This window comes from Trachinotus anak, unplaced genomic scaffold (genome assembly GCF_046630095.1).
Source record: "Trachinotus anak isolate AG129_WGS33_773 ecotype Australia unplaced genomic scaffold, CSIRO_AGI_Tana_v1 ptg000007l, whole genome shotgun sequence".
In the NCBI taxonomy this organism is placed as follows: domain Eukaryota; kingdom Metazoa; phylum Chordata; class Actinopteri; order Carangiformes; family Carangidae; genus Trachinotus; species Trachinotus anak.
The window spans coordinates 7047865-7075387 of record NW_027273858.1 but is presented as its reverse complement, the minus strand read 5'-3'; the positions used below and the strand labels follow the sequence as shown (position 1 = coordinate 7075387).

Below are 27523 nucleotides of genomic sequence, written 5' to 3'. Positions count from 1 at the left end.
GCAGATATGTATGTACAATTACAACAAGGACAGGGTGTGAGACTTTTTGTTAGGAAACTATTAAAAGTCACGGTGAAACACGAGTATCAGAGCATGTTGCTTCCTTAATGTCATGCATTTCCTGAAACGCACAGTCATCGTGAGAAATTATCAAGCAGCAAGAGAGGCTCAAAAAAACAAGATACAAGATACTTTTTGATACTGAATAAATTAACATAAAGCTACGATGTATTGCTGTCCAGGTATTATTAAAAACAAATGAATTAATACACATAAAAAGTTTATTTTTTAATCACACATTTAGCTTTTATCTCATACTTACCAAAAGTTACAGCAGGAGGAAATTTAAAGGTTAAGATTTCATCACCCACATAACAGGAAACCTTACAATGTCAGGTGGTAAAAGTTGATATCCACTGTATACTGACAGCAGATGAGTCAGAATATAATAGCAGCCGAAGAATGATGTATGAGAGAGTAAAGTAATAAATTCTGAACAGGAATGGAGGAGTGAGTGTGTCTTGTAAAATGAAGTGGTGCCATTCTCAAATCTTACAGGAGCACTCGAGAAACAAAAGGTTCTGTTTCCCTTTAAAGCGTTCCCTACTGAACACTGAACCAAACTCATGTCTGTGGACCCTCTAAACCTGTGTCTGTGTTCTGTGTGTTTTTCAGGCCAAGAGGAGGATGGGCGCAAGGTTTTGGTCCTCAGTTATCCCCAGTACTGCCGCTACCGCTCGGTGTTGGCGCGGCTCAGAGAGCAGCCGTCCTCTCTGCTCATAGACCACACGGTGCTGGCGCTGGGCGGCATCGCTGCGTTGGGCGGGAGCACGAGGATCCTGTACTGCCGGGACACCTTCGAACACCCCGCCCTGCTGCAGAATGAGAGCATCTGTGACGAGTTTGGTAAGTGTGTCGGCTGGGGGTTTGATTTTAGCCTTTGGATAAATTATCATATCAGCTAACAGCCATTGCAGTGGGTGAATGTAAGCATGCACTTAAAACTCATTCTCACAGTACGGTTCATCTCAAACTTTCAATTATGTCATTTTGGTTACCCTGACCATTTGTTCAAGTCTGCTTTTAGTGGAAAATGGACAGTGTTTCCACTTTTGGGGCCAAGTGATTCAGTTCCATTGTGTGAAACTCCAGAAATTATACCTGAGTCCATTAAAAATGTTAATTTGTCTAAGGGCCGGCTATCAAAATGAAGAGCATCAAAAGCCAAATTCAGCTGCTGTCCTGTGAAAACATGTATCTCCAAAACATCAGTATTTCATGAGCTGAGAACAGCAGCTCTGTTTAAGGCTTTGTGATGATGCATTTTTCACATAGTTCAGTGGGTTTTTCAAAGGGAAAGTGCACTGATTTTACATCAAAGTCAGTTTACAGGCAATGGGGAATACTAATACATACAGTGTGTGAAAAAAGTTGTATCGCCGCGCGATACTGAAAATGAAAACTTGGGAGTACGGGGTTAGAAAGAAGTGACCTTACCAGACCTCTGTAACCTGCCCCTCATCTCTGCTTGAGGCTAGCAGCCTGAGGCTACATTACATTACAACACACCTGAACCTCCCACTAAACTATCTGTGGTCAAGTAGCATTAGGGTAACATAAGCAGCAGGTTTAAATCAAGAATAATAATAATAAATATAATATAATAAATATAATAATAGTAATAATAAATAATAAAGAAGAATGCATGGATTAAAAAAAGACTATATCTTTGAATCTGCTGCACCATTTATAACTGTTTGAAATGATCTGTTTAGCTAAAGATGTACAAAGAGTTTCTCATTCCAAAGTTATACTTAATCCTTCAAAAATAAAGAATTAAAAATCTAAACACTCATCAAACTCATGAGGCTTTTGTAATACCTGTCACTTGTCTTTGATGTAAAAAGAAAAAAAAAAAAGACAGACAAAAGAGTATTTGAGGAAGTCTGTACCTTTTTAATTTAAATTTGCATAGAGATCATTAGTTTTCATTTCCGCCGTCGCTCCTCTGCTGTTTATGTTACCACTCCTCTGTTCATCCGTTTTGACCTTTCATTGACCCACTGGATAAAAGCCATCTAAACTGGACACACTTTTGATCAATGTTGTTTTAGTTCACTTTAGTCAATTAAGACTAAAAGTGAAATTCAATACAATGCAAATTGACTATCATTTGTTTTTCAATATATTTTTCATTTAGAGCCGGTTCATTTGTCCCCAGAGGGATCTTTCTGTTTATGAACACGAGCGACCACCATTCAAACACCCTCACCAGCTACACCTCTGAGAAACATTCAGGGAGGAATCCTGAAGTGCTGGAACATGTCTATTTGCCAGTCACTGTGCTTTCCCCGCTGCTTGTGAACCCAGACATTTTATTAACCCCGAGCTGGGCTAAGACAAAGGAATAATGGTGATTCATCTCTCTTTATATTTCCTGTGTTCGGTAGCACAGTGGAGCTCAGCGGGCTCTTGTGCAACATCAATTTGACATTCACAGTAACGGCTCCTCTGGTCAAAAGTCATTGTTTTTCTTTTCCTGTAAATTTACCAGTAGGTAATTGCATTTTAAGAGAGCAGCAGAGGTGAGACCAGAAAGGAAAACGGTTTTAGGCATAGGAAAATAAGTTATGAATAGTAACGCTAACATCCTGTGGCTGCTGTTGCTCATTCACTTGGCTCAATAATGCCATTCCTCTGTGAGCCACATTTAAGCTAAAGGTTTATTTTCAGAGCCTAAGGGAGTTCTACTTTTTTTTGACTAAGGCAACCAGATTTCTGATGTTATTCACATGATGGTTTACTAGGTTTGAAGCAGGTTTTTATTTCTGCTTGAATTGCTGCTAGGAGACTTGTTTGTGATATGTTTCAAAACAGCAGAGCTAAGTAATTTCCATCATTCTGCCAAGCGAACTAAAGCCTCAAGGGCGTCTTACTTTTGGGCACAAACACATAGATGAATGTTTGCACATATGCATGAAGAAACAGCTGCTGAGTAAAGTTCTCCTGCCATTTATGGGCTCCATATGAAAAAGCAGCTATAACTGCCATATTAAATCCACCTTTATTAGGATAAATACCAGCACTGTGGACATGTAAGAAGTAATACTGGGCAGCTGTGAAATATTAAAAAGTTAAAAATTGATCTGGGGAACAATTTTAGGACTTTCTTCGATGCTTCCCTCAATGCTAATTCTGACCTTTTGGATTCAGCCAAATCTGCTGTGGCAGCTCTAATAGCCGTCCGTCTTGTCTAGGCTAATTCATGAAAGTGTGTCAGGCTACCTCAGGGGGTAGAGAAGACGAGGAAAAAAAAAAAAAGTGCTATTGCAGAGTTTCAGCAAGCCTGTTGGTACAGTATTGTTTGAACTGTAGCCATCAGCCGGGTGGTGGAATCCAGTCTATTCCTGGTAGCCTGGTAATGGATTCAACACTGCAGTAGGTGTATGGACATCATAATCATGTACAGATTTATTATATAATCAGCAGCATATGTTTCTATTTTATTTGAGCACACACAAAAGTACAAATACATCTCATTCTGATTAATTTGTATTTTTGGATGTGCGTGTTGAAACGTTGGCATGCTCCTGTTTACATAATGACTTTGACATCCTCGGTATTTGCTCTGATTTTTACTCGATGATGTAAGGTCCTTCCTGGTATGACAGTGACTGTCGTCGGAGACTGTCCTTTATCTAGCTGGATCTATACTCAAGTTTGGTTTTTTTTGTTTGTTTGTTTTTTTTTGGTCCACGTCACCACTGTCATCCTTTTGCTTGTGAACCAACTTGAGCAAAACTGCAGAGGCGTTATTTACCAGATCTTTAGTCCTGTGATATTCATGTTCCATATTCATGTTCAGCATTGCCTGTCACCCCTGCAGCTGCTTCCCTCATGGGGAATGACACAGTTTTTGTTTATAATTATCATGCATTCTCTGCCAGCATGGATTGATTATACCCGTGCTACTTTGTGTCCCCAATTTAATTTCTTGCCAGGAGGAATGTAATATCGCCACAGCACGATCGCAGAAAAGGAAATAAAAGTTTGTACAGAAGACCTCATTGGTACAAATGTTCTTTCACTGAATGAAAAACAAGCTCTTATATAAAGGAGGTGTTACATACTCAACTGTACTATAATAATATTGGCATTACTGAGGCTCCTGTGCTGTGAGAAAAAGCCAGAAATAGTTTGAGTGGGCCTGGCCTGTGCAGCGCTGAACGACAGATGACAAGGTTCAGGGTTTTGTTATTAGCTGGCAAAGTTCTGTTGAGTATTACTCACATTCATTTGGCAGGGATAGTGTGTGTGTGTGCGCTACAAAGCAATAACATAAACATTTGTAAGCTTGACACAGAGGCGCGGCATAGGATATATTTAAACAAGATGTGCATCGCATAGCTGCAGAGTGCCTCGACAGCCGCTCCTTTGGGCGTCTGTTAAGGAAAATATTATGACCAACATTTTTCCCAATTTCTCTGATTCTGAAGTTTGCGCTCCCAAACTGCTGACCTTCCTCTCCCCTGCCTTCCTCCACCTCCCTCCTTCAGAAACCTAACACCCCTTGTGTGCACATTGCTTAAATCAACAGTATTTTGAAAGTTAGTGAGGCAATCATGTTTGAGGCAAAGCAGTTGAGAAGAGCTTTCACCCCCCCACCCTTTGCTCTTTCTCATTTGTCCTATATTCCCCAGGTCTCCTTCCTGAGCGCAGAAACTATATATTTCATGCTCAGCTCAGTGTGTTTTGTTTGAAATATCTCTCACTCTGCGCTGGTTTGATTTTTATTAAAAAGAAACATTTTCACTGCAATCCTTAGGAATCCGTTTCTGTAATCCTCCAGGGTGGGATGAGTATAACAAACAGTTTATTGCTTCAGTATATTAACAATGTCCAGATGCGCTGATCATAAGCAGAATTTAACAGTCTATTTTTGTAATGTGGTGCGTGTGTGATAGTTTTGTACATCTGTGGTTGAATTTGGTCGTGCTTCATGTGTATTTACGAGGGTGATTTCCTGTTTGGTCAAACGTCTTCTCACTGAAACTGATAGTGAAAATTAAACAGTACTAGTGGAAAAGAAATGAGGGAAAGTAAAATCTAAAAAGCAGTAAACATGCTAAAATCTTCCCCCTGTACTTGGAGATAATATCTTTAAAAAACATTCAGTCCTGCCTGCTTGATTGGGTTGGGTCACCAGACGAACATACAGTATGATGTCATTGTTTCCACAACTTGAACCACTTTCTCGCTCGCTCTTTAAACATGAAATCAGATTAGATGAAATATGCATACGCCAGTATCATCCCATGACAGCCCCGTCTGTTAATGTAATAGGCAAATTGCTTGCTAAGCTCATGTTTTCCCATCTCCACTGCAGATTTGTGTTAACCACCAGCCCATGAATTTTTCATCGTCCATATGTCATGGTATACAGAGGCCATAGAGTGGGAATTTAGAGGAGAAAAGAGCACATGTTGTAGCCTTATAGTCAGATTTCATAATCAGGACATGGACTGTGTATTCAGTATAATGTACTGAACATCCAGTGAGGGGCCACTTATATAGTTTGCTGTCATGTCCTTATATATCTATAAAATGATGCTTTTGCAAGAAATGAAAGATACATATTTTTACACTGCAGGCTACACACACAATATCACTTAACATGCCATGCTGTATGAGGAGCCTTAATACACCGTGACCAGGGTGTGTCTTATTTACTGCTCTACTTGGTATACACCGGCAGAATTAATGCCACAGTGCTACTTTAACTAAAAGCACTATCTTCAATTTGCTTCAGCTGCATTGGCATTAGCAGTAGCATTAGCAGGACTTCTGGGCTGAATAAGCCACAGTCTTCCTGATTATCCCTATTATGTCATCAGCAACACCCCGGCTCTACACATATTGCTTTGCACTGCTGCTTATCAATATTGGCAAACAGTGGAGAGATAAAGCAGTATCAGGCTATAGACAAGAAGCTTCTCAGAGGTCTGGGCCTGTTATTTACAGTGCAAAGGTTTCTCTGAGAAGCAGTGCTGATCAAGGATAATTGACTAGTAGAGGAAGAAAGGACACTTAGGCACACTCTTACTTAACTTAATTATCAAACTTATCATACAAGTGGATTTATATGTGTATTTAAGTGTTTATATTTAATGCAAATCACATAGTTTAGAGGACTAAAATCTCTCTAAACAGTGTCCTCCGACACTCCAGCAAATCTAAATCCACATGAGATTAGTGATGAGTTAATGAAAATGTCGATAAACTCATCTTAGTCACCTTCACTTATTAACATAGGCTAAAAGCAGTAGGCCTAAGAATGGGCCTAAGTACATAGTGGCTACTTCTGACCCACTGAGAGAAAGACAGCAGTCACTCCTCTAGTAATATTTTTATACAGCCAATATTCCCCTAAAAGGCCAGAATTTAACATAAATCAAATATTGAATATGATAAGATATAGAGTACAGTAGATAAGACAGTAAAGGATATATCTCCCATAAAGTATAGAGGTTATATGCGGCATTTCAGTGTTTTCTTTTATTAGACTATTATTGATTTGAAGGGAAGCAGGATATTACCAATGTCAGAAAAATGTGTTATTTTCTAGACTGAAATACTCACATTCACATACTTTTAGTTTCTCCTGCAAACCAAACCTCTGTCCTTGACTATTTTACACTCAATATTACAAAGATAACCAGAAGTGTATAGATGAAGAGGTTTCTTACTTTTCAGGCAGCCATTGTGTTGTTTTTTTCATGATATTACAGTATGAAATACTTCCAGCACAGTTAGTCACCTCTTTACGTCACATGTCATGTTATTGCAGCTGCGAACAGCGACTGTTTTGAAATCTCTCCCTGTTGCTGCTTGTACAGACACAAGGAAAGTTTTCAGAGTCATCTGCCAAACATGAACTACTTTAAATGACAGTAACAAACAAATTCACATTATCCTGATATATGTGATTTTTTATTTTTTATTTGAGTGTCCTTGAACACAACACCAGAGACAGTTTTCTTGCTCCTGCTTGCCGCAGAATGTGAACACTGGCAAATGTAATAAAAGTGCCAAAGTGTAAAGGCTAGATACACAGAGTATATAAGGTGTAGTTAAATAACATATAACTCACAGAAAACAAACTATTATATATAAGGTGTGTGATTAACAGATGTGTTACAATAGGTGCAAATAATTTGACAGGTCACTGGAGAAAAAAAGATAGAGTTTTTTTGTTTTTTGTTTTTCTCCAAAGCAGTTGTGTAATTCAAAACTCTGATAAACTGCAGAGCATGTCATTAATTACTTTGCACTTCAGCTGGCCAGGCCGGGTTGACCTCGTTCATAATGGCTTAGATGATTATTCCATTAATACACTTGTCAAATGTGGAAGAGACACTGTTGGTGAGCGAGGTTTAAATCAGGCAGGATTATATTTACATGATAAAAAGATTCAGTGGGTTTGTAGCTGTAAGTGAGTCATATTTCCACAAAAATCCCAGATGTGAGTTGTGATAGAGCTCCTAATAAAAATTATAGAACAGCATGTTGCAACCTGGAGTGAACACGTCTGACTCATCAGTGTAACTGTAGATGCTGTTTACAAAGTCTGCCTCTGCCAGTGAGGCCGGTGCAGAAACAGCTCATGAATGCTGCCTTGTGGCTCGGTTGCTGCGTTAAATGTCAAGCATCGTTCTCACGTCTGCAGGTCGAGGCTTGTTGCTGGCTGTTGTTTCTGAAAAGAGCTTTTGTAGCTTAAGTGACGTCAAAAATCATTGTTACACCGCTGATGGATGACGGTGGCAAAGTGAGGATTATACTGTAGGTGATGACGGTGATTGATGTTTCCAGGTTTTTGGTTTGTTGTTTTTTTTTTCATTTCATTTCTTTTTTTTTTTCATGAGTCTTTCTCATTTCTTGGAAAAGAGAATTTAGAGTTTAGTGTTTATTAAAGCAGTTTCACTGCTGGAAACCACTTTAGACATTTGTTTACAATTGTAACTTTTTTTTGTTGTTAATATGCACCTACTTACCCATAAAAATAAAAAAAGAGCAGGAGAGAGCTTGTGTTCGTAGTGTTTGTAGATTTTTGGAATGAACTCCTTAAATCCCTAAAATGCAATAAATTAGCATATAAGCAAGAAAAAAAAGAAAAGAAAGATAAAAGTACCCATTGGCCTATTTTGTTGCAGGAATGATGATTATTTATAATCACCATGGCTTAATGCTGTGTAGCTTTTCAAAATGATAAAGTCCCTATGATTGGGCTCATTGGTCGACTCAATCCCATCAAGTGTAAGTAGAGCGTGATCTATTAGAATACATATGTTTTATTGATGTATGGGCTCCGTGTTTATCCTGGCATTCATTTATTTATAGGACGTTGCTGTGATTTTTTTTTTCTCCTCCAGTAATGAATAGGATAAGCCTTGAAGCTTATCCACTGCTCCCTTTCATCTCTCCCTCCCTCTCTCTCTCTCTCTCTCTCTCTCTCTCTCTCTCTCTCTCTCTCTCTCTCTCTCTCTCTCTCCCTCTCCCTCAAAAGCCAAATTGAAATACTGTATTTTTTAAAGCCCCAGTCCCACTGAGTTGTTGCTGCAGTCTGTCAGTATCAATGATGTGGAAGTGTTTGAAGGTTATCCCGTTTTTAGCAAATCCTCCACATTATATAACTTTGACTCTGTTTTACATTTGGCACTCTTGGAACAACAGGGTGTGTACGTATTTGGGACAGTCCCTCCGCGTGCTCTCAACATTTCTTTGGAAAAATGGGATTTATTTTTTAATTTCCTCTCCTGGAACAATGGCCATTAAAAGCCACTTGCCAACGCTTGGGCACAGGGAAAAGCTGAAGTGACATGTTCACTTGTCAGACATTACAGCCTTTATTGTGTTGTAGTGTATTTGTTTTATTTTAGTCTTGACAGCTGTGAGTTATTACACACAGAAAAATAAAAATATTGTGCCTTGTTGGACTTAAGCCAACACCTAAGAGTTTTTTTTCTTTTTTTTTTGTTCATTGTACAAGTACACTGTGTATGTGTGTGTTGAGCTAAATACTGGGTGAAATTATTAAGCCCTCCAGGGGTCAGAGGTCATTGCATTCCTCAGTGTGTGTGTCAGTCAGAGGATCTGGGTTAAGATTAAACCCAGCCACATCTTGAATGTGATGTGTGTTAATAAGTACTTAACAGGCGATGCTACCATCATGAGGCGATCACATGAGGTGGACAGAACAAAGGAAGAGAAAGAAAGAAGGAAGGCATGAAAGAAGAAAAGAGAGATTTGAAGGAACGATTTGCTCCCTGTAATTACTGCTTATTTTGACTATAAATTGAGTTTGTGAAATTTGTCTTGTAAAACATGTAACACTGTGACTGCGTACCATAATTCCCTATTTACTTTGCAAATGGAAAGCTTGAGTCGACAGCCTTTATGAGTTTGCGCAGTGGTAAAGTACACACATTCACACCCCTGTTGAAACACACACCCCGATGAATCCGATGAGAATGATTTCATAATCCGTCGCAATAATAAACTTCTTTGAACAGTTTAATTGGCTCTTCCTGGAACGGCACGGCTTCGCTTCATTTGATCTGATGAAAGAGTAATGTTGCTTCTCCCCAGGGGGAGCATGCACAACGGCGCACAAATAATGAATTAAGAACACTACCCTTTTTTTTTCTTTTTTTTTCCAAATGACTGCCATAATAAAGCAGGAAAATTCATACTGCACTTACACCAGTTTCTGCCTAAATTGCTTTCATGTTTACTTGCTTATGTATTTAATTTTCAGAGGTAGTTTTAAGTGAAAATAATCCTGATTCCTGGAAGGGTAATGGATTGAGGTCAGATGGAAATTGATTGTCATCTGAAAGCACAGTCGTCGCTTGGACAAACATTTGGAAATGTTCCAGAAACATTCCTTGTGTGTAATTCTGTGAAAAGTCACAATTAATGTACACTGTTCTGGAAATGCTAGTACTTTAAAAAGCCTGCATGGTAAGGAGTGAAAATAGATTTGAAGGCATCTGGTGTATCTAAAAGGGAAATTTTAGTAGGGTATTCAAAAAAGGGAAGACGTATGTGTTAAATTGAAACTGACAAAGTCATGATGGTTTGGGAGAATGTCCTCTTTCCTCAGCTGAGGGATATTAACAGTGACAGTCTGAATGGAGAGTCTGTGTACAGCAACAGTATGGTCACAGAAATGAGCTCATTACTGGCAAATGCATTATGTATGTGCACATACACACACAGACAGACATTTATCTTAATATTACTATGGTGAGAATATTCCATTTACATATCCATCTGCTAATTGTAACCCCTAACGTGCCTGATCCTGAAGGCAAGGAGATGGGTGTAAAACCAAAACCAGAACCTCAACCAAAATTATCCTCCGCTCTATCCCTGAAAAATCTTTTTCCTTGGTATGGCTTGGCAGGAAATCCTTAACACACACACACACACACACACACACACACACACACACACACACACACACACACACACACACACACGGGCCTACACATTTTAACAGCGCTCATGGCTCGAAGAAGCTACAAGAACAGTTTATAAGTGTGAGATAAAAATATGGGAGAGTATTTTTAATGTCCGGGTAAACACACACTTGCTGGGATGTGGGCTTGTCTCCATGGCAACGCTAGTCAGAGTGTGCCCGTCCTAGCGTTCTGACAGGTTCTACTGATGATGATTGATAATTACTACCTGACTTGTTGTCCCCGTCTTCACAAACATATGGCGGGAGCTGCCCTCCGCCATATATCTGCCAAAATGTTCCCTTTTCTGATAATAGCTTTTTAATGTTGCGTTTTTGTTGTGCATGCACAGCAATCACACCCCCCCCCCCCCCCCCCCCCCCCCCCCCCACCACCACCACCCCCCCCCACCCCATGCACACACACACCCCCCTCCCAAACCCACCCCTTTGTAATTACATTTACTGCTGCTCACATAGTTATTACAGAAAGGAAAGAGAAATAGATAGGAGAAGCAGAAGAGTGGGAGAAAGTCAAAAAGAGGCGGAGGAGGGAGGGAGGGAGGGAGGGGTGGTGGTGGTGGGGGGTAGAATTGATTTCACTTTGAATTGATGTATTCCTCCCAGAGCTGCTGGATTTAAATTTTTACAAATTGTCAGGATTAACACAAAGACGCAGCATTTTTACAGGATAGTCACATATTAGAATATAAACAGCAGATAATAGCCGGTGTGGTGGGCTGGAGTCTGAAATGGCAAGTGAGACTCTTTATTCCATATCCACGTGCACAGTATTTTATCATGCAGTGTGTTTGCATGCATAAAGCTCATATTTAGGTGCAATTGGAAGCAATCTTGTTATATTCACAGAGGCCATAGAGGAAGACATCAATCTATAAACATGATTTATCTACTGCACACTATCTACCAAGGCATTAGCGCAGACTCTCCATTCTGGATCTTATTACCTGACTGTATGCTCAAACCCCAGACTTCAGACCTGAGCAGCATTTTAAACCTCAGCAAGACTCAAATTAGGGATTGAAGTGAATTCATGTCTCTCTTCAAACGCAACATAATTGGAAAATTACTCCTGTTTTTCACCTTCATTTTGTGTAGTTATTTTTAAAATCTCTCTTATTTTCATTCATCCAAACAGTTTATTGGCCTGAGTGACCTCCACTTCCAGGAACTGGAACATTATCAGCAACACTCTGTCACGCATTACATCTCTGCTTTTTGAAAACTAAATCAAATGAGCTTATTACCCGCGGGTCCCTGATCTTACACGTCTGTAGTTCCGGATGGGCAGTACAACTAGTTCACCTATATCCCCGTTGGTTCATATAATGTGTGGCGCACCTGCAGCAGGCAAAAGCGCAGCACTCCATGGAAACTGAAGTCATTTCTAATACTGTGTGATTGAGGTCTGCCACAGGCTACAGCAACAGACAGGCTCTGTGAAGGAGATAATGATGCATGCACACACAGCTGTCAGTCTGCCAGCTAAGGGGAATCATCTTTGAGGAAAATAAAAACAGACTGTAGCCGATATAATGTCGTATTTGTATAGGAAATGATGGGTTTGGGAAATAGAGTGGAACACGGTGTTAGAGATGTTGCTACAAGAAGAGGAGATCTGGTGAGAATCTCCCCAGACCAGAAAGTCTCACATAGATTCCCATCTTTGCAGCATTAGTATATTTATGCATTCATACTGAACACATGCATGGGCGTCCATTAGGGGTCTGGTTAAAGGACAGGTCCAAGGACAGATTTTATTTACCATAATGGCATCTAAATATGCAGCCAGGCTTGATTTAATTTGTCCTGGGGGTTCTGTCTCTACCCCAAAATAATGGAGGTCGATGGAATTTAGTTCGTGACGCTCATGGTGTTGGAAAATGACAGAAAATAATCATCAATATGTCTTCCCATAAGCAGTGGCCTTGTTTGTCTGTGTAATCCACAGACAGCGAGGGGGATCAATTCTTTAGTCAGAAAGTAGATCCAATTGATAATATTTTTTTATATTCAATATAAAAAAATATAATATATATATAATAATATTCAACCCACAACTATACTGTTTCGTTTCAGTCTCACCATTCTCATCAGACTCCTTTCCAGATGCAGTAGGCATCAACAAAAGTCTGATGAACCCACCGTCCAGCACCGAACGACAGACAGGCAGTGTTAGCAGTTAGCTGCTAATCATAGTGGAGCATTTAGCAGCCTGAATTCCCTGGAGAGCGAGTGGAGACCAAAACAGAGCAAGAAGAAGAGTGATTATTTGACTGACACTGGATGTGTACATGGGAAACTGTTGTTTGCTATTAGCTTCCCCATAACAATTTTATGAGGTGATATCATGTCAGTTTTAAACTTGTTCCGATGCCTCTAATAAATAAATAAATGTCACAAGCAATATTCAGTTTATCTCCATTGTATTGACGTGGAGAAATGTCAGACACAAATATCTTAAATCTTGATCAAATTAGGTTTTGAGATATGAAAAAAAAAAAAGTTTTGGTTACTCTGACTTGAACTCCTTGAAAGAGTGGGTGAAACAGAGTAAAATCAAAGTGTTGTGTGATCAGAAAGAAGCTGTTGAGGACTTGTGGATGTGTCGGCTGCACCTCAGGGGACTGTTGTTAGAGCTCTTTTAGTAACAAGCCAGACTAATCCCTGCCCTTTACTGAGGCACATGCTCTAATAGCCTTATAGTACAGTGATTTTCTGTGTGTCAGTAGTCAGGACAAGAGTTCCTGATACAGGTGCTCTCTTCAAACACACCACTGTTCACTGACTCCGAAAAATGTAAATTGTCGCCCTTTGCTGTTCGGTGGTGTTCTGTTTACTGCTTTTTCTCCCCCTCTTCCTCCTCACTTTTTTTTTTTTATATTGGAAGGTGAGCTTGTTGTTGTTGAAGGCCTGGCTAAAACTTGGATGTGTTTGTGTAATAACAGTAACTAGTATCCATCGTCATGCCTTAGAAGGAGCTGAATGCATTCCTCATTAAATTCAGAATAGCTCTCAGCCACAGGGATATAAAAATATCTTCTTATGCTGCAGTTGCATTCACGGGCAAAAACAGGCAAGAAAATAACACCAGGGATGAAAATACTTGGGTATTATTGATGTTAAATCCCCCTGAGGTTGACCTAATATGAATCACTGTACTGTTACTTTCTGCTGTGAAATGTTTTGCAGTTTATCGACGATGATCTCTCTCAGTATAATTATGAGAAATTAATTAACACTTGTATCATCTATCAACCTACGATGGGTTTTGATGATTAATACAAACAATGTACCCTGTCCACCCACACACTCTGCCTCACTCTGTGGGTACATTGTGTAATTTTTTGATGATTGCAGTGATAGAGATGCTTGAAGTATTACTGTTCATTAAAAATTTTTTGTGCTGTCAGTGTGTCTCAAATGACTCTGCGCAGAAACATGCCTCGAGCGCAGGAACAGAGGAATAACTCTGCTGTCAGATGTGACAAAGTGAGAATTATGAGCACATCAAAAATGCCTGATATCTGTACGTGAAATGCAACGGTGGCTACAGTCAGCAACAAAATGATGGAGAGGAGGGAGCGTTTAATCCTCGCTACTCTACATATGGAAAATCAAGAGTGTGGTTTTGGTTTCAGATGTGGGGGCGACACAATGAAGTCTGGTTGTTCAGCTGTTCATTTACATTTATATTAGCCTAGCAAATAACAATAATGACACTGGTCTTTGTGCCTTCTATACAACTAACAGGAATTAGAAATATGCCTTGTAGTGACTCAGATCAGGGCCTTGTGTCTGAATCCCATTGAATGTAAACACAGAAATGAGCTCCCTGAATAAGCTTTTTTTTTAACTGCACTGGGGGGTAAAAACAAAAATCTATGGTAAAATTGAAGGTTATTTGAAAAGGCTTAGGAGGCAGATGAATGTTGTTGAGTTGTGTTTTCCAAATCAGAGGTGGCAGGTGCAAAGTTTGCAGGTCCCATAGTCAGAGCCTTTATCATGAGAGCAGACCGGATGTTGGAAACAATACCAGAATTGCCCTTTAACATTGCTGTAAACATTTCCATGAACTCCTCTCTGCTCCTGGATTACAACAGCTGGCAAGTCAGAGGACACTGGTAAGAGAGATTTTCATGACTCAAACTGAAACTGTAAAAGAGACGGAGACATGCCCCTCCCCCTATCCTCAGTGGAAAATAACGTATAGTACATCTTCAGTTCAGTATGAAAAGCAAATGTACCTCATTAAACATCTTATATATGTTAAATACACACACACTCAGTGGGATATATGCTGTCAATGTATGTGCTCAAGCATTAAATATTCCTCCCAGCATCTTGTTTTCTTGAGGCTGGTATGATAGTTTGTGTCAGAGTAACATGCGGCATGTGTTTCATAAACCTCGCTTACCAGGAAACCACCAGGTATTTACTTAGGAATGAGCTTGAGAAAGAGACATTAGCTCAGACATTCTTCTTAATAGCACAGAAATGCACAAACTCAATTTCCAGTTGCCTCCTGGAGCTGCGGTCAGAAACATGCAGTCCTTGAGTAGGAGTGCTTGAAATCTCTCCCAACCTCTGAGATCTTTGATGTATAGTGAAGACGCAGTGTCGCCTGTCACTGCTGGCAGAGGAATCAGTCATCGCTGCCTGTTTTATATTCTCTCTGGTACTGTTGCCTTGCTGCTTTGGAGCCTCCCTTGTCACATCCCTGTGCCTCCAGTGGAGTTAAAATGTTCCACCAAAGTGTACTATCACTTCACTGATCACACATTTAATGCTCCGCTGCTCAACAGATTAAAGTGTGTGTCTCAAGAGTTGTATCAGAGGGTGTTTTGTATCATGATTTGTTATGTTTTATTCATTATTTGTTAGGTTGTATTTGCGTTGGCTCTTTTTTTTTTTTTTTTCTCTCTGACAGGCGCTATTATCGTTCTGTATGAGTCACATTTTGAATCTCATGAATCGCATTCAATTCAGTTCTATGTAGTCTATTGTATTCTGTTTAATTCTAATTTGGGTTACAAAACTCAGCTTCTGTTTTCCATCGACAAAGTTCCTCTTTTCACCAGACCTACTGCTTCATTTTTACATACACAAAAATGAATCTGCTCGGTGTGTGAGTCTAAATACTGTCTGTCGTGGCGCTTTATGTTTTATGACTGGCTGTAAATTTCCAACACCTCACAGTAACCCTGTATGTTAGACCTGACTGACCTTTTGTCTGTGTGTGGGTGTGTTCACAGGTAGTGTTTCATTTACAGTGTTTTCATTTCTTCTTCTTCTCACCTATGCAGATACACACTTGTCCCGACGCTGTGGTTATTGTGGTCTGCACTTGCAGGATGTTTTACCAATGACTTTACATTGTGTTTAGCTAAACATCCGTTCAGTCCTCTGTCCTGTCACCGTGTAACTCACTAAAGAGTGACTTTAAATTGACTGATTAGATCTCTTTTGGAGAATTCCCATCGATTATAACAGAGTTGGAATGTAACTCTGCTTGTCAATGTCTCTGTGCTTCTTAACTGACTTGAATGGTCAATGCATATTTGCTGTAAAGAAATTATTTGTGTTTCAACATTTGTAAACATTATTTATGTATGTGTATGTTACATCTTAGTATATACAGTATGTCACTCTTACTTAAAAGGTTTTTAATCTAATTGAGGAATTACTTGTTTATGTAAAAGGTGAATTACCATTATTACAAAATTGTACTGTAGCCTGTGCTGTCCTGGGGGACATGCTGTACTGTGCAGACAATGTCATGTATTGCAACATGAATGTTACCTTTGGCTGTGAGCTATGCTGATAATTGCTGAGTGGGTGTCAGGCCTTTAGTGAATTTGCAACCAAGTGAGACAACAAAATATGTCAAAACATGTTTTTCACCTACCTCTGCTTGTTCTAGTCATGCCTCACTCATCCTCCTCCTCCCTCACCTCCCTGTTTGAACTTGGACCTCATTATGGTGAGAGGAAGTTGAAGTTAAACTGTAGAATTAAGAGTTTGAGTAAAGATGTGAGTGGGAGTTTTGTTTCAAGAAAGTGCACTTAATAGCTTTTTTTTTCTTAGTCAGTCAGTCAAAGTTTGTCTGGGGGATGAAAACTCTTGAGATGTAACTATTTCACATCTGATGAGTCACAACAGTTGTTGCATCTGTAAAGAGGTTTACATTTCATTTGTATGTTACTGACAATGAATCTTGGTTGTTGAGAACTGCAGGTTTTATTGCCAGATGTTGTGTTGTGTTGTTAGTCATTTGTAACTTTTAACATTTTAGTGTTTCCCAACAACTTTAAAGGTGATTTATTTCAGCTTGAACTTTGTAAACTCTCATAAAATGAATGATCAACAGTCATACAGCCTCATTACGCATTTCTGTGATATGATTACTGATTGCAAAATAACTTCACACCCTTCACTCTGGTTTCGGAGTCTATAGCTTTGCTAACAGCTTTGTGAGGTCGCACGCATTCATAGCAGTCCTTTGAGCTAAATGCTAACAGGCTAACATGCTCACAATGACAAAGACATGGTGAAGTTAAACAGGAATAATTTTCACTATTGCTCTTAGTTTGGCGTGTTAGCATGCTAACATTTGCTAATTACCACACATTACAGGAGTTAGTAGGCTACACCTTCACAACGGTTTTTGAAGGTATTTGGTCATAAACCAAAATAAATGTGACAATATTAGACTAAATAGGCTAGGTCATCTGAGGACCATGAATGCCTGTAGAAAATGTTGGATAAGAGTTGTCGAGATATTTCAGTAGCTGACTCACCGACTGAAATTGCCATCCCTTGACCCATACCTCTACTGTGGCTGAAAATACACTCATCTGTAGTTGCGACAAATTATTTCAGTCAGTGTTATTCCAAACTGTAAAATGAACAGACGAGTTGGCCGCTAATCTACTAAAGTACTTCTTTTTTTTTTTTTTTTTTTTTTGGATCTCTGAGCTTTTCATTTCAATTTGCCAATCAAATACAAAAAAACTGTGCATAATCAGAGCGATCATTTGTCCATCTGCTTCAAAGAGGAGTTTTGAAACCGCCCTCCTTTAAAGAGACAATCATTAAATGAACACATGTAGACACTGAGCCAGTCAATTTTGTGAGCGTTATCAACTGAGGCATCCATCAGCTGAATTCTCCAGTCGGCTTGATATGTCTCTCCATTCCCAGCAGCCTCTCAATCAATCAGTCCATTTTGTTGTGGTTCCCTGTGGCTCTACTCTGTTGATGCATAGAACTGTCAGAACCCTTCCTGAGCTGTCTCTAATGAGTTTTTCATTATCATTGACATCAACTGAATGGCAATGAAACAAGCGGTATTAGGGCTGTATTAAATGAATGTGGAGGGGGGAATTATTAGATATGGCCGTGTTGCAAAGCTGTTAAGAGCTGAGGGCGTTCGGCTGCATCCGGAGATCAAGTTGTCAGGCTGTGCCTCTCGCCGCTAAAGTCATTGTGACTTCCATGGCTCAGGGTTGTGCTCTGTGACAAGACATGATGGATTCACACCCCAGGGAATACCCCTCACCTGTATATGTGTGTGTGCGCGTGTGTGTGTATAGCCTCACCTCCCTCCGACCAGTACTGTTCAGCATTATAACAGCAGCATGAGTGGCTGCAACTGTTGTGTATTTGTGGTTGGTGTGTGTGTGTGTGTGTGTCTTTTGGGGCTAGGTAAGAGTCCTCTGGTCACTTCAAGGCACGTCTCCAAGTCAGGTCAGCGACCCAGATAAGCATAAAACCACAGAGTGAGAAATAAGTAACTCAATGGGAAGCAGAAAGGAACATGGTAACTTGGTCAGCAGCCATTTTTTGTTGTATGACTATTGTGCCCATTTTTGGCTTGTTGAGGGAAGTATCATGTACACTTAAATGATCTCTTTCTTTTCTAGTACACTGACAAAAACACTTAATGCCCACAGAGAGGTAAAAATATCACATCTCCCAGGGTGCTGTAAAATCACTATCTTGTGATGTTAGCTTTGTTTTTCACTGACTATAAATGTCTATGTTTCCATTCTAGAAAATCAATCTGCACAGAGTCGGTCTGCATTTGATTTCCTTTGTGTTGTTCTAAAGCTGAGCACTCCTCCCTTATGCAACTCTGCCACGAGGAGGGCAGATCAGAAGGTCTGCACAACGTCTGCAGCACAGGAAAGATTGTCTGCGCTTGACCTTGTGTGCCTGTTTGTACATGTTTACAGAAGTACACCGATGCAGCATTTGGCCCCCAGTTTACAGTGATATCTACCTGGGTTTTGTTTGACTGTGTTCAGGTTGTCCTCTACCAGTAAGTCAATGCATTTAAACTCGCTCACTGTCGTGTCACCACGTGCTGTGCAGCAGCGCTTTGCTGTAATTGCAGCATTTTCTTACGCAGCAGTATTTGACCCGATGAAAAATGTAAACAGACAGGCAGGTTATGTAACTCAGTATAGGGTGTCAGGGGGTTAGTGATTGGACTAAAAACAGAACCGCGCTGAGAGTGTGACCTCACTCAGACCTATGCGACGTTTGTTTAAACCGATGTCACATTAAAAAATAAATGTCCTACAAGTCAAACCTATAAGCATTAGTTATCTGTCACATTTGTGTTTTGTATGACTGTATATGTCTTTTTTTAAAGCACTGTACACTGCATTTCAGGCATGTAGCCATCAGTTAGTTTTCTCAAGATTTTATCTAGTGGAAAAGTACATTTATGGTTTGTGTCTTGGTTAAATAAACATGGTTTTTTTTTTCAGAAACCCCAGCCTTGGAAATGAGCCTAGGCTATAAATTCTATGATATGAGGCATTATGTATTCAATGAATATTTACTGCTTGTGTATCTGTCCCTTCAAAATTAAACATGAGTAAATAAATAAATAATAGGGTTTATGTAATTTCTCAGCATTAATGAGTAATTGGCAGAATAAAAGAGGCAGTGTGAGAGGCAGAGTGAGAAAAACACTGGAAGAAGAAACACACCCAGTGCTTTCTAAGTAAAGATTACACTGCTGAAAAACTAGTTTTTTTTTGTTTGTGTGTGTGTGTGTTTTTTTAGTGCCAAAGAGATGACAAATGCAGAACAAATGCCCTTGGAATTTTCCCCTGTGTTGTTTCTCTACGGCGTAGCAGTTGTGAAAATAACAACATGAAGTGATGGGTTGCTGAGTCGTGATCGTTTTACCCTTTTTAATGACTGCCTCTTACTTTTATTCAGCTCTGGTGTTATTGTTACATTTTCTTGATGGGAATTTGATCCGACAAAAAATAATCACAGGGTCCTTTTGGCAGAGAACAACCTTGGATGTGATTTAATTGTCATTGCAGATGGAAAGAAAGAACGTTGACGCTGTGAAATACGTGACTGAACTTGGACTATTTGAAGTTTCTCTCTCTTTCTTTCTTTCTTTCTCTCTCTCTCTCTTTCTCTCCTTTGAGCTTATCTCTGTTTGTGTTGCTGCATGGAGGCAAGGCACTCTTCCAAGAAGTTACATTACTGTCGCTGGTTGACATAAACGTGGGTGTACAAAGGACTTGGAGGGCTTAAATACTTTATTGTGTGTGTAATGTGAACTGAGCAATTATATCTGCCAGCCTTTCAAACAAAGAGCTCCTATCAGGCAGGTTCATGTGTTTTTAATTAACAGCGTTCAGCTTTAAGTCTTGAGCAGACTAACCAGAGAGAAACCAAAAATAGATCCATGATGATCACTACATCTGGGGTGCTTTAGTATAAAGTAATTCTTTATGATGAGAGGACAACTGTGTCTGTGCAGCCCTGCTGTGGAAAACAAGACAAAACATTATTTTATTGTATTTTATATGATGTTGTGGTGAGAAAGGCATTCAAGCTCTAACTTTTTGTAGCATCTGTAACAAATACTTCTCTTAGCAGGGAGCGTTTGTTTAAAATTTCTTCCCTTTTGTGGGTTTGTGGGTTAACCAGCGTCTGTCATTTACAGTATTATACTAACTGCTTGACTGTTACGACGCCCTCATGTGAAATGTTCAAAATACATCTGTCTGAATTTAAATGTAGTTTCTCTTTTAGGCTGAGAAGGAACTTGAAAATCATGTTTACTAGCACATTGGAGCAATTTGGCAGCCTGCTACCCCATTCAGCACAATGTTGCACTAATCCAGTTTAAAAATAATTAGCTACAGGCTAGCAGGCCTGTGAAATTCCTTTCCCTGATTGTTAATGTTTCTGTCATAACCTCCATCCTTTTCAGCGAAAAGTCGATGTTCCCAGAGAGGAAATGGATTTTTGGCTATAGAAGTTTTTCACATCTCTTTCATTCTTCCTTTCAAATAAAACATATTGAGATAAAAATATCAGGCTTAACCAAATGTTGGCAGCAAAGAGGAAAAAAGACATAGTGATTTTTATCGCACAATGCTGCATCAGCACATGCATTTCCACCCAAATGGATATTCTCATTATCACTGTTTCCTCTCCCTCAGCTCCCAACCTGAAGGGGCGACCTCGGAAGAAGAAACTGTCCATTTCTCAGAGGAGAGACTCCCAGGGTCAGGCTCAGGGTCAAGGGTCATCAGGGTCAAGCCAGGGGTCAACAGCAGTGGCAGCACAGGACCCCTGCAGCCCAGAGAGCAGAACTACTACTAAGGTAAGATAAGGCCAGATAAAATTAGATAAAATAACATAAGATCACCGAGTGGAAATTCACATGTTACAGCAGCACAAAGACGGACTGAGAGGTAATAAAATAGATAAAGAACTTAAATAAGCGATTAAAGACATTACAAAGGTGAGGCTGAGAAATCTTTATTTAATATACACATTACAACACAAAAAGTAGCACTCATGTAAATATTTCCCGGAGACATAAAGTACATTATACCAAGAGTATTAACTTAACATCTCCTTTCATGCTGCAGTGGTGCGGTAATGACACCCTGACTTGTGACTTGTCAACCAGCTGCTTTCTAGGTCACCAGATACAGAGCAAAGTGGCAACATTTTAATTTCTGATTCACTGTGAGAGACACAGCGACCGTGCGGTGCAGCAGAGCAGTGTTACATTCTTCACAGTGCACGCAGTACATGTGACTGTGAAGGCCACATGTTACATTACAGGTTGGCACAGTTGACACATGCTGCAGGTGTAGTGCTTGTCTGTGGGAGAGGTTTTTGTTTAGGGGAACTGCAGCGAACATTTATTGCTTCTGGGCACCTTGTGTTATATTATAAAGATCACTTCAAGGTTTTTTAGATGATGATTGAAACAGTTTTTTCTAATGAATTTACACTATTTTTCTTAATATCTTTTGATCCATAAAGTGCCAGAATGAGTGAAAAACTACAGTTTCCTAAAGCCCAAAGCTTGTTTTGTGTGACTAACCGGCTAAAAAAAAAAAAAAAAAAAATATTGAATTTAGTATCACATAAGATTAAGGAACTTGGCAAATCCTCAGACAAAAGACAAGCTGGTATGTTTTCTTACTTTTAAACTTGGTTAAATGATTAATCATTCAATAAACTATTTTCTGATTACTTTGCTGTTGATCGATTACTTAAGCAATTGTCCCAACATCATTTGTTTTGATCTTACTAATTTGCTCAGTGATGGATCAGTCATGATAGCACAGCTTTTCAGCAGCACTCCCTTTGTCTGTGTGTCTCTTCTCTTCCTCCAACCACAACAATAGACATTTAAACACATTCAGCATGGTCCCTCAGTGGAACAAGATGTTTTCACTTTTTTTCTCCCCCACTGCATTTTCTAAAAACAAGAGGCAGTATTGTGAGAGAGAGACAGAGAAGAATCACTTAACCACTAATGAAATCATGTTTCTTGATGAAAAAAAATAGAAGGCTAATTTACATTGCGTTGGCACTTTCTTAAAGAAATCGCTGATTTTTTTAGTGATGCTTTAAAAGACTTGTGTCATTGATTGTGTATTTTTCAGTGCTCCTTTTTATTGAGCCCCTATGCAACACTGGTTGTGATATTCAAAGTGAAGGAAATATCTACCCTGAAGGCTACTTCCACAGCTGTTATTCCTGTGACCTTGGAGCAGTTAAATCAATATTAGCAATTCTCTCTCAAAGCTGCAGTCAAACTAATCTGTTCCTAATCTTTGATGACAAGAAGAGCTGCTTTATTGATAATCAATGAGAGGCTGCCTCTGAGGCCTGTAAGAATATTTGTTTGTGCTCGAGCCCAAACACTTTTTTATCCTAACCGTCTGACATCATTTGAATAACACTCTGTTAAGGGTTCAATTTTCATCTAAAATTACATCCACTGACTCTTTACGATCTCTCTCTGCAGGTCAAACCCAACTGTAAAACGGTACCCAACGGAAAAATTACCCCAGCAGCCAAACACAAGGCCAACGGCCTCAGCAAGAAATCCTCAGCTGAAGACAAGGAGAGAGGGAAGGATAAGGATAAGGAAAAGGAGGACAGGAATGAGAAGGAGGAGAAGAAAGAGGAGGAAACATCAGAGGAGAGTCGAGCGGAGGAGCAGGCTTTCTTAGTAGCACTCTACAAGTACATGAAAGACAGAGACACGCCCATAGAGAGGATTCCCTTCCTTGGCTTCAAACAGAGTGAGTAGGACGACTTATTCATTCTCTTATTCCCTAACTGGTAATGTTGAAACAACAGTGTACTCTAGTGAAGACTCAGTACTCTAATAGTAAAGCTTGTGTGGATACATTTTTACCTGCTTTATTTAGGAGATTGAGGTAATAACACTATTGAGGGAGGTTAAGTCTGAAAAGGACTTAAAAACTATCAGTGTGGGAACAGGCATAAAAGCAGGCCTACAAATAACTATTCAGAATTTCCCTGCAAAGAGAAAAAAAAACACATATTTAAGCCTCAGAGCAGCTTGAGCTCAGAGATAAGAAACAGAAGTATATGTTTCAAATTACAGTTTAGATATCAAAGTGAAACTGCCCTCTGTAAGTCATAAACAAGAGATAAATATGCAGGGAAAAACCCTGTGTGGATTTTAATCAGCATCTCTAACCACACCTCACCTATAGTGCCCCCTCTGTCGTGATCAGTTGAGAAAGCAAGAGCTGCTTTTGAGTCAAGTCAGGGGAAGATGTGGTCCTAACTATCCAGGATATGAAAGTTTTAGGGGAAGAAGAGGTGGTGGCTTCCAACTACTGCAGGCCTTATGCTCAGAATTACTCTGCTGTTTAACATTAAATCTGCAGAAATAATAAACTAAAGGAATAATTGTTGGATATGTTGAGAAAAATCACATTGAGCAGTTTGTGAACGACTCTGGAGGCTCCCTGTCAGAGCACGTTTTGCTTGGCTTTTATATAAGGAGAGAGTATCTTCTCACTCTTGTCAAAAGGGGTTTCCTGTTAAGGCCAAGAACGTCCTCTAACTGTGTTAAAAGAACATCACATGTATGGGAAACACGTCTGCCTGAGATGAAAGATTTCTAATATAGGTCGGATGCTTAGCTTGCACTTGGTGTACACGGGACAGAGAGGAGAAACATGCTGGTAAACATCATAAAGGGCACACTTTGGTCTCTTGAAACAGTTTTTTTTTTTTTTTTTTTCTCAACGTGTTTGATCTCGAGGCAAGACACATGAGAATGTGAGCTCTCTTCTCAAACTGTGGTTTTCAAAATTACTTCTTTTCTCAGTCTTTACTCAAGGAAGAAAATCACATTTGCATTAGTGTCAAAGGGAGCCAAGAAAGATTTAGCCGTTCACGTCAGACCACAGCTCCACAACATCAGCAAATTAACGAGAGGCAGGAGAGGGAGAGAGATGTCTATTGAATTTAACAGTGACAGTTTATAGCACAGTAAAACTCATTACACTAAACTATTACATGAAGGTAAGCTGTGGTCGCCTCAACTCTGCTAACCTCACCGTGGTATTTTGACAATCCTGTCATCTAGACTGCTGACACGTTGTAGCTTAAATGGGTCATTGTGGTTGAGGGAGGTAGAGGGGGGGAATGGGGGGCGAATGTGGGGGGGGGGTGTAGGGTGTAGAGAGAGATGTAGGGAGAATTACATACCCAACATGTTTTACTTTTGGTTGGCATTTCTCAGTTTGAGCTGAGAATAAAGTCGAGGTCCACGCGCCAACTGTTTTACATACAGTACATGCTTTGAATCTCAAAAGCAGACACATCATAAGCAAGGCCCTCATTAAATGGTGAAATCATGCTGTTTAAACTTCGTCCTTGGCAGCGAGCACACATCAGCACATGTAAAGGGGGGGGGGGGGGGGGGGCTGGGGGCTGGGGGCTGGGAGGGGGGACTCATAATAATTAATACAACAAACCCCTCAGATGTAATCAGGTGCCAGTTTCATAATCTTCTTTTAAACTCGCTACAAATGCATTAAAAGATCAAAGAAGTCACTTTCCTGTCATGGAAATGGTAAAATATGTTATTTTAGTTGCATTTGAGTAATAACCTTTTTATGAAGTTCTCTGGAGTTGAACAAAGCAACAGATGGTTGAATGATTTACCAGACTTACCCATGCTTTGTTGGCTGCTCGACTAAAAATATCCATTTGATTCACCTCCAAGAAAAAATACCCCTATCTGAATCCGAACATGGACTTTTGATGTATATTCCACCTCATCTCCAAACTGTGGAGTCTTGCCTTGTTTTGGTTTTTTTTCTGCATTTGTGACTGTTGACGGCCCAGCAGAGACATATAAACTATTAAAATACAGTGAATCTGCCTTTACCTTGAATGGATCATAACATATTTTAAACCCAGTCATTTTAATTTTGCTGGTTTGACATAGTGCCCACTCATTTGCCTGCCTCACTCTCACGTTGAATTTATATTTCACTTCAGGGGTTGTATGTATTAAAGATCTTAGATCTTGACAATTACTAGATTATCAGTATTTAGGGCTGCAACTCATGATTAATCTACCAATTATTTGTCTTTTGATTAACTGATTATTCATTCAAGTGGTGTGAAAGGTCAAAAATAGTGGAAAAAATGTCAGATGTCTTGCTTTGTCCAACCAAAAGTTCAAAACCCAAAGATATTTAGAAAAATTATATAAAACAGCTGGATCCAGACAATGTTTGGCATTTGTCACTATGTCTGCTTAGCAAGTTACTGAAATTACAGATTTGTGGATTATAAAAATAGCAGCAGACTATTTTCTTTGTTTTTTTTGTTATAGTTTCAGCTGTAATACCTGCATCTGTTTTCTTTATACATACTATATGGAAAGCCTCGAAATGTCTCTATTCAACTGTCCCTGACAACTATGTGAAAGAAAAAAAAAAAAACTGGCTCCATATTACTTCAGTAAAGCTATTCATAAAGGCTGAATGCACACTAGCACCTGAATCACAGGAAATGACAGAAAATAGTTGGCTGTTACATTTGAGGAGCAGTACAGCTGGGGAGGAAAACTGTGGCTGCAGTTTATTCATAAGAGTCGCTGTCCTTCTATTTTTTATTACTTGGTTAATATTGACTCTACAGCTGCTGCCACTGAAGTTATATAGGTGTTGAAAGAAATGAGAGATAGAGTGAACTGAGGAGGAATAAAACAGGAATACTTGTGGTTACGTTGTATCTTCTGAATGTCCTTGATCTGCAAGATTAACTCCTAAGTGTGTGTGTGTGTGTGTGTGTGTGTGTGTGTGTGTGTGTGTGTGTGTGTGTGGCTATTCCAGACGCATGTGTGCTTCAGTTCCTGGACATCAGCATGTGATTGTGAACATCAGTTCCAATTTGTCTCCCTCTCTCAGCCTTGTTGTCTAATTGCCATGCCATCGGTGTGTCGTTGAGGCTGCATTGTGTTCCTGTTTTGTCATCCTTATCTCAGTGATAATTGCCCCTGCCAAATGGAGGGGAATTAAGAAAAGAAATTGCTAATGACAAGACATCTAAGAAAAGGCATGTTCTCTCATTTCCTTTATCTGTTATGTTCCCTCCCAGTCCCGTGTACTATTGTGGTAATTACAGTTGATGCATAACAAGCTAGTTAAATAGACCATCTTTCTGTTTCTACAGTCAGAAAGCACAATACGCCAGAGTGCTCAGTTCAAACAGAAAATCTACCCAGCTCCCTTTGTTATTCCACCCGTGCATTGACAACGGTCGCAGAGAGGAGGGAAGGAAAAAATCAATGCTGTCAAATGCGGAGATAGGAAAATGTCATTTTGACAAATGCAAGGCTTTGTGTACGCACAGATTGAATTTTGATGGATTTCTCCCCAGGCGAGGCCTCCTTTTCTTATTTATAGGCCTTCATATAAAAATGTTAAACAATGATGTTACAGAAAGCAAATACAAATGTCATTGGCACAAAAAAGTCCTGCAATGAACTTGTGCTTCTTTGTTTGTGGGGAATATTTTCTTTCAAACAAAGACAGCCATTTGCAGCCTTTCTGTAAGCTTACATGGCTATTTTTAGGAAAATGTTACACAAGTCTTGTATTTGATATAGCCTGTCATGGGGTATTTGCATAGCAAAATCAATGCAAATGAATTTGCATTAGTTCAAACAGAAGTTTGAACATATTGCCAAGCGTTTGATGCTTGTAATGGTTTTCATTCATACCTGCAGGCGGCAGCTGAGGGTTAACAAATCTCTTTGTCAGGATGAAGCATATGCTGTATTTTATCACATTGCAGCGATTCTACAAGTACTCAATATTTATTTGCATCCTTTCAGCTGAGTGCAGCGACGCTTGGTGTGAAAATGATAAAAAGCTGTTTTCAGTTTGCCTTTCCAGGAATACATAATTACTATCTATCTATCTATCTAGAATAAAGTATATATGATACTTGGACTTAACAACATTTGAAAGGCAAATATTGTACTTGATACTCACCAAATATATTTCCATACTGCACATATTATCATACACCTCATATCACTTGTACTGTACATTTTGTCTCTTTTTTGTTTGTTTTTTACACAGTCACAGTCTCTACCCCATTTGTTTATTATTCATCCTGTACATCCAT

General features: G+C 39.5%; 1 protein-coding gene across 1 annotated transcript in view; it reads left to right on the top strand.

The window, feature by feature from the left end:
• The window catches only part of arid5b (AT-rich interaction domain 5B), a 75999-nt gene that overhangs the window by 34129 nt on the left and 14347 nt on the right, over nt 1-27523 (top strand). The window contains exons 5-7 of the mRNA XM_071480182.1: nt 676-906; nt 21025-21188; nt 22857-23136. Of these exons, the coding sequence (XP_071336283.1) occupies nt 676-906; nt 21025-21188; nt 22857-23136 (675 nt within the window). The remainder of the gene's footprint in view (nt 1-675; nt 907-21024; nt 21189-22856; nt 23137-27523) is intronic.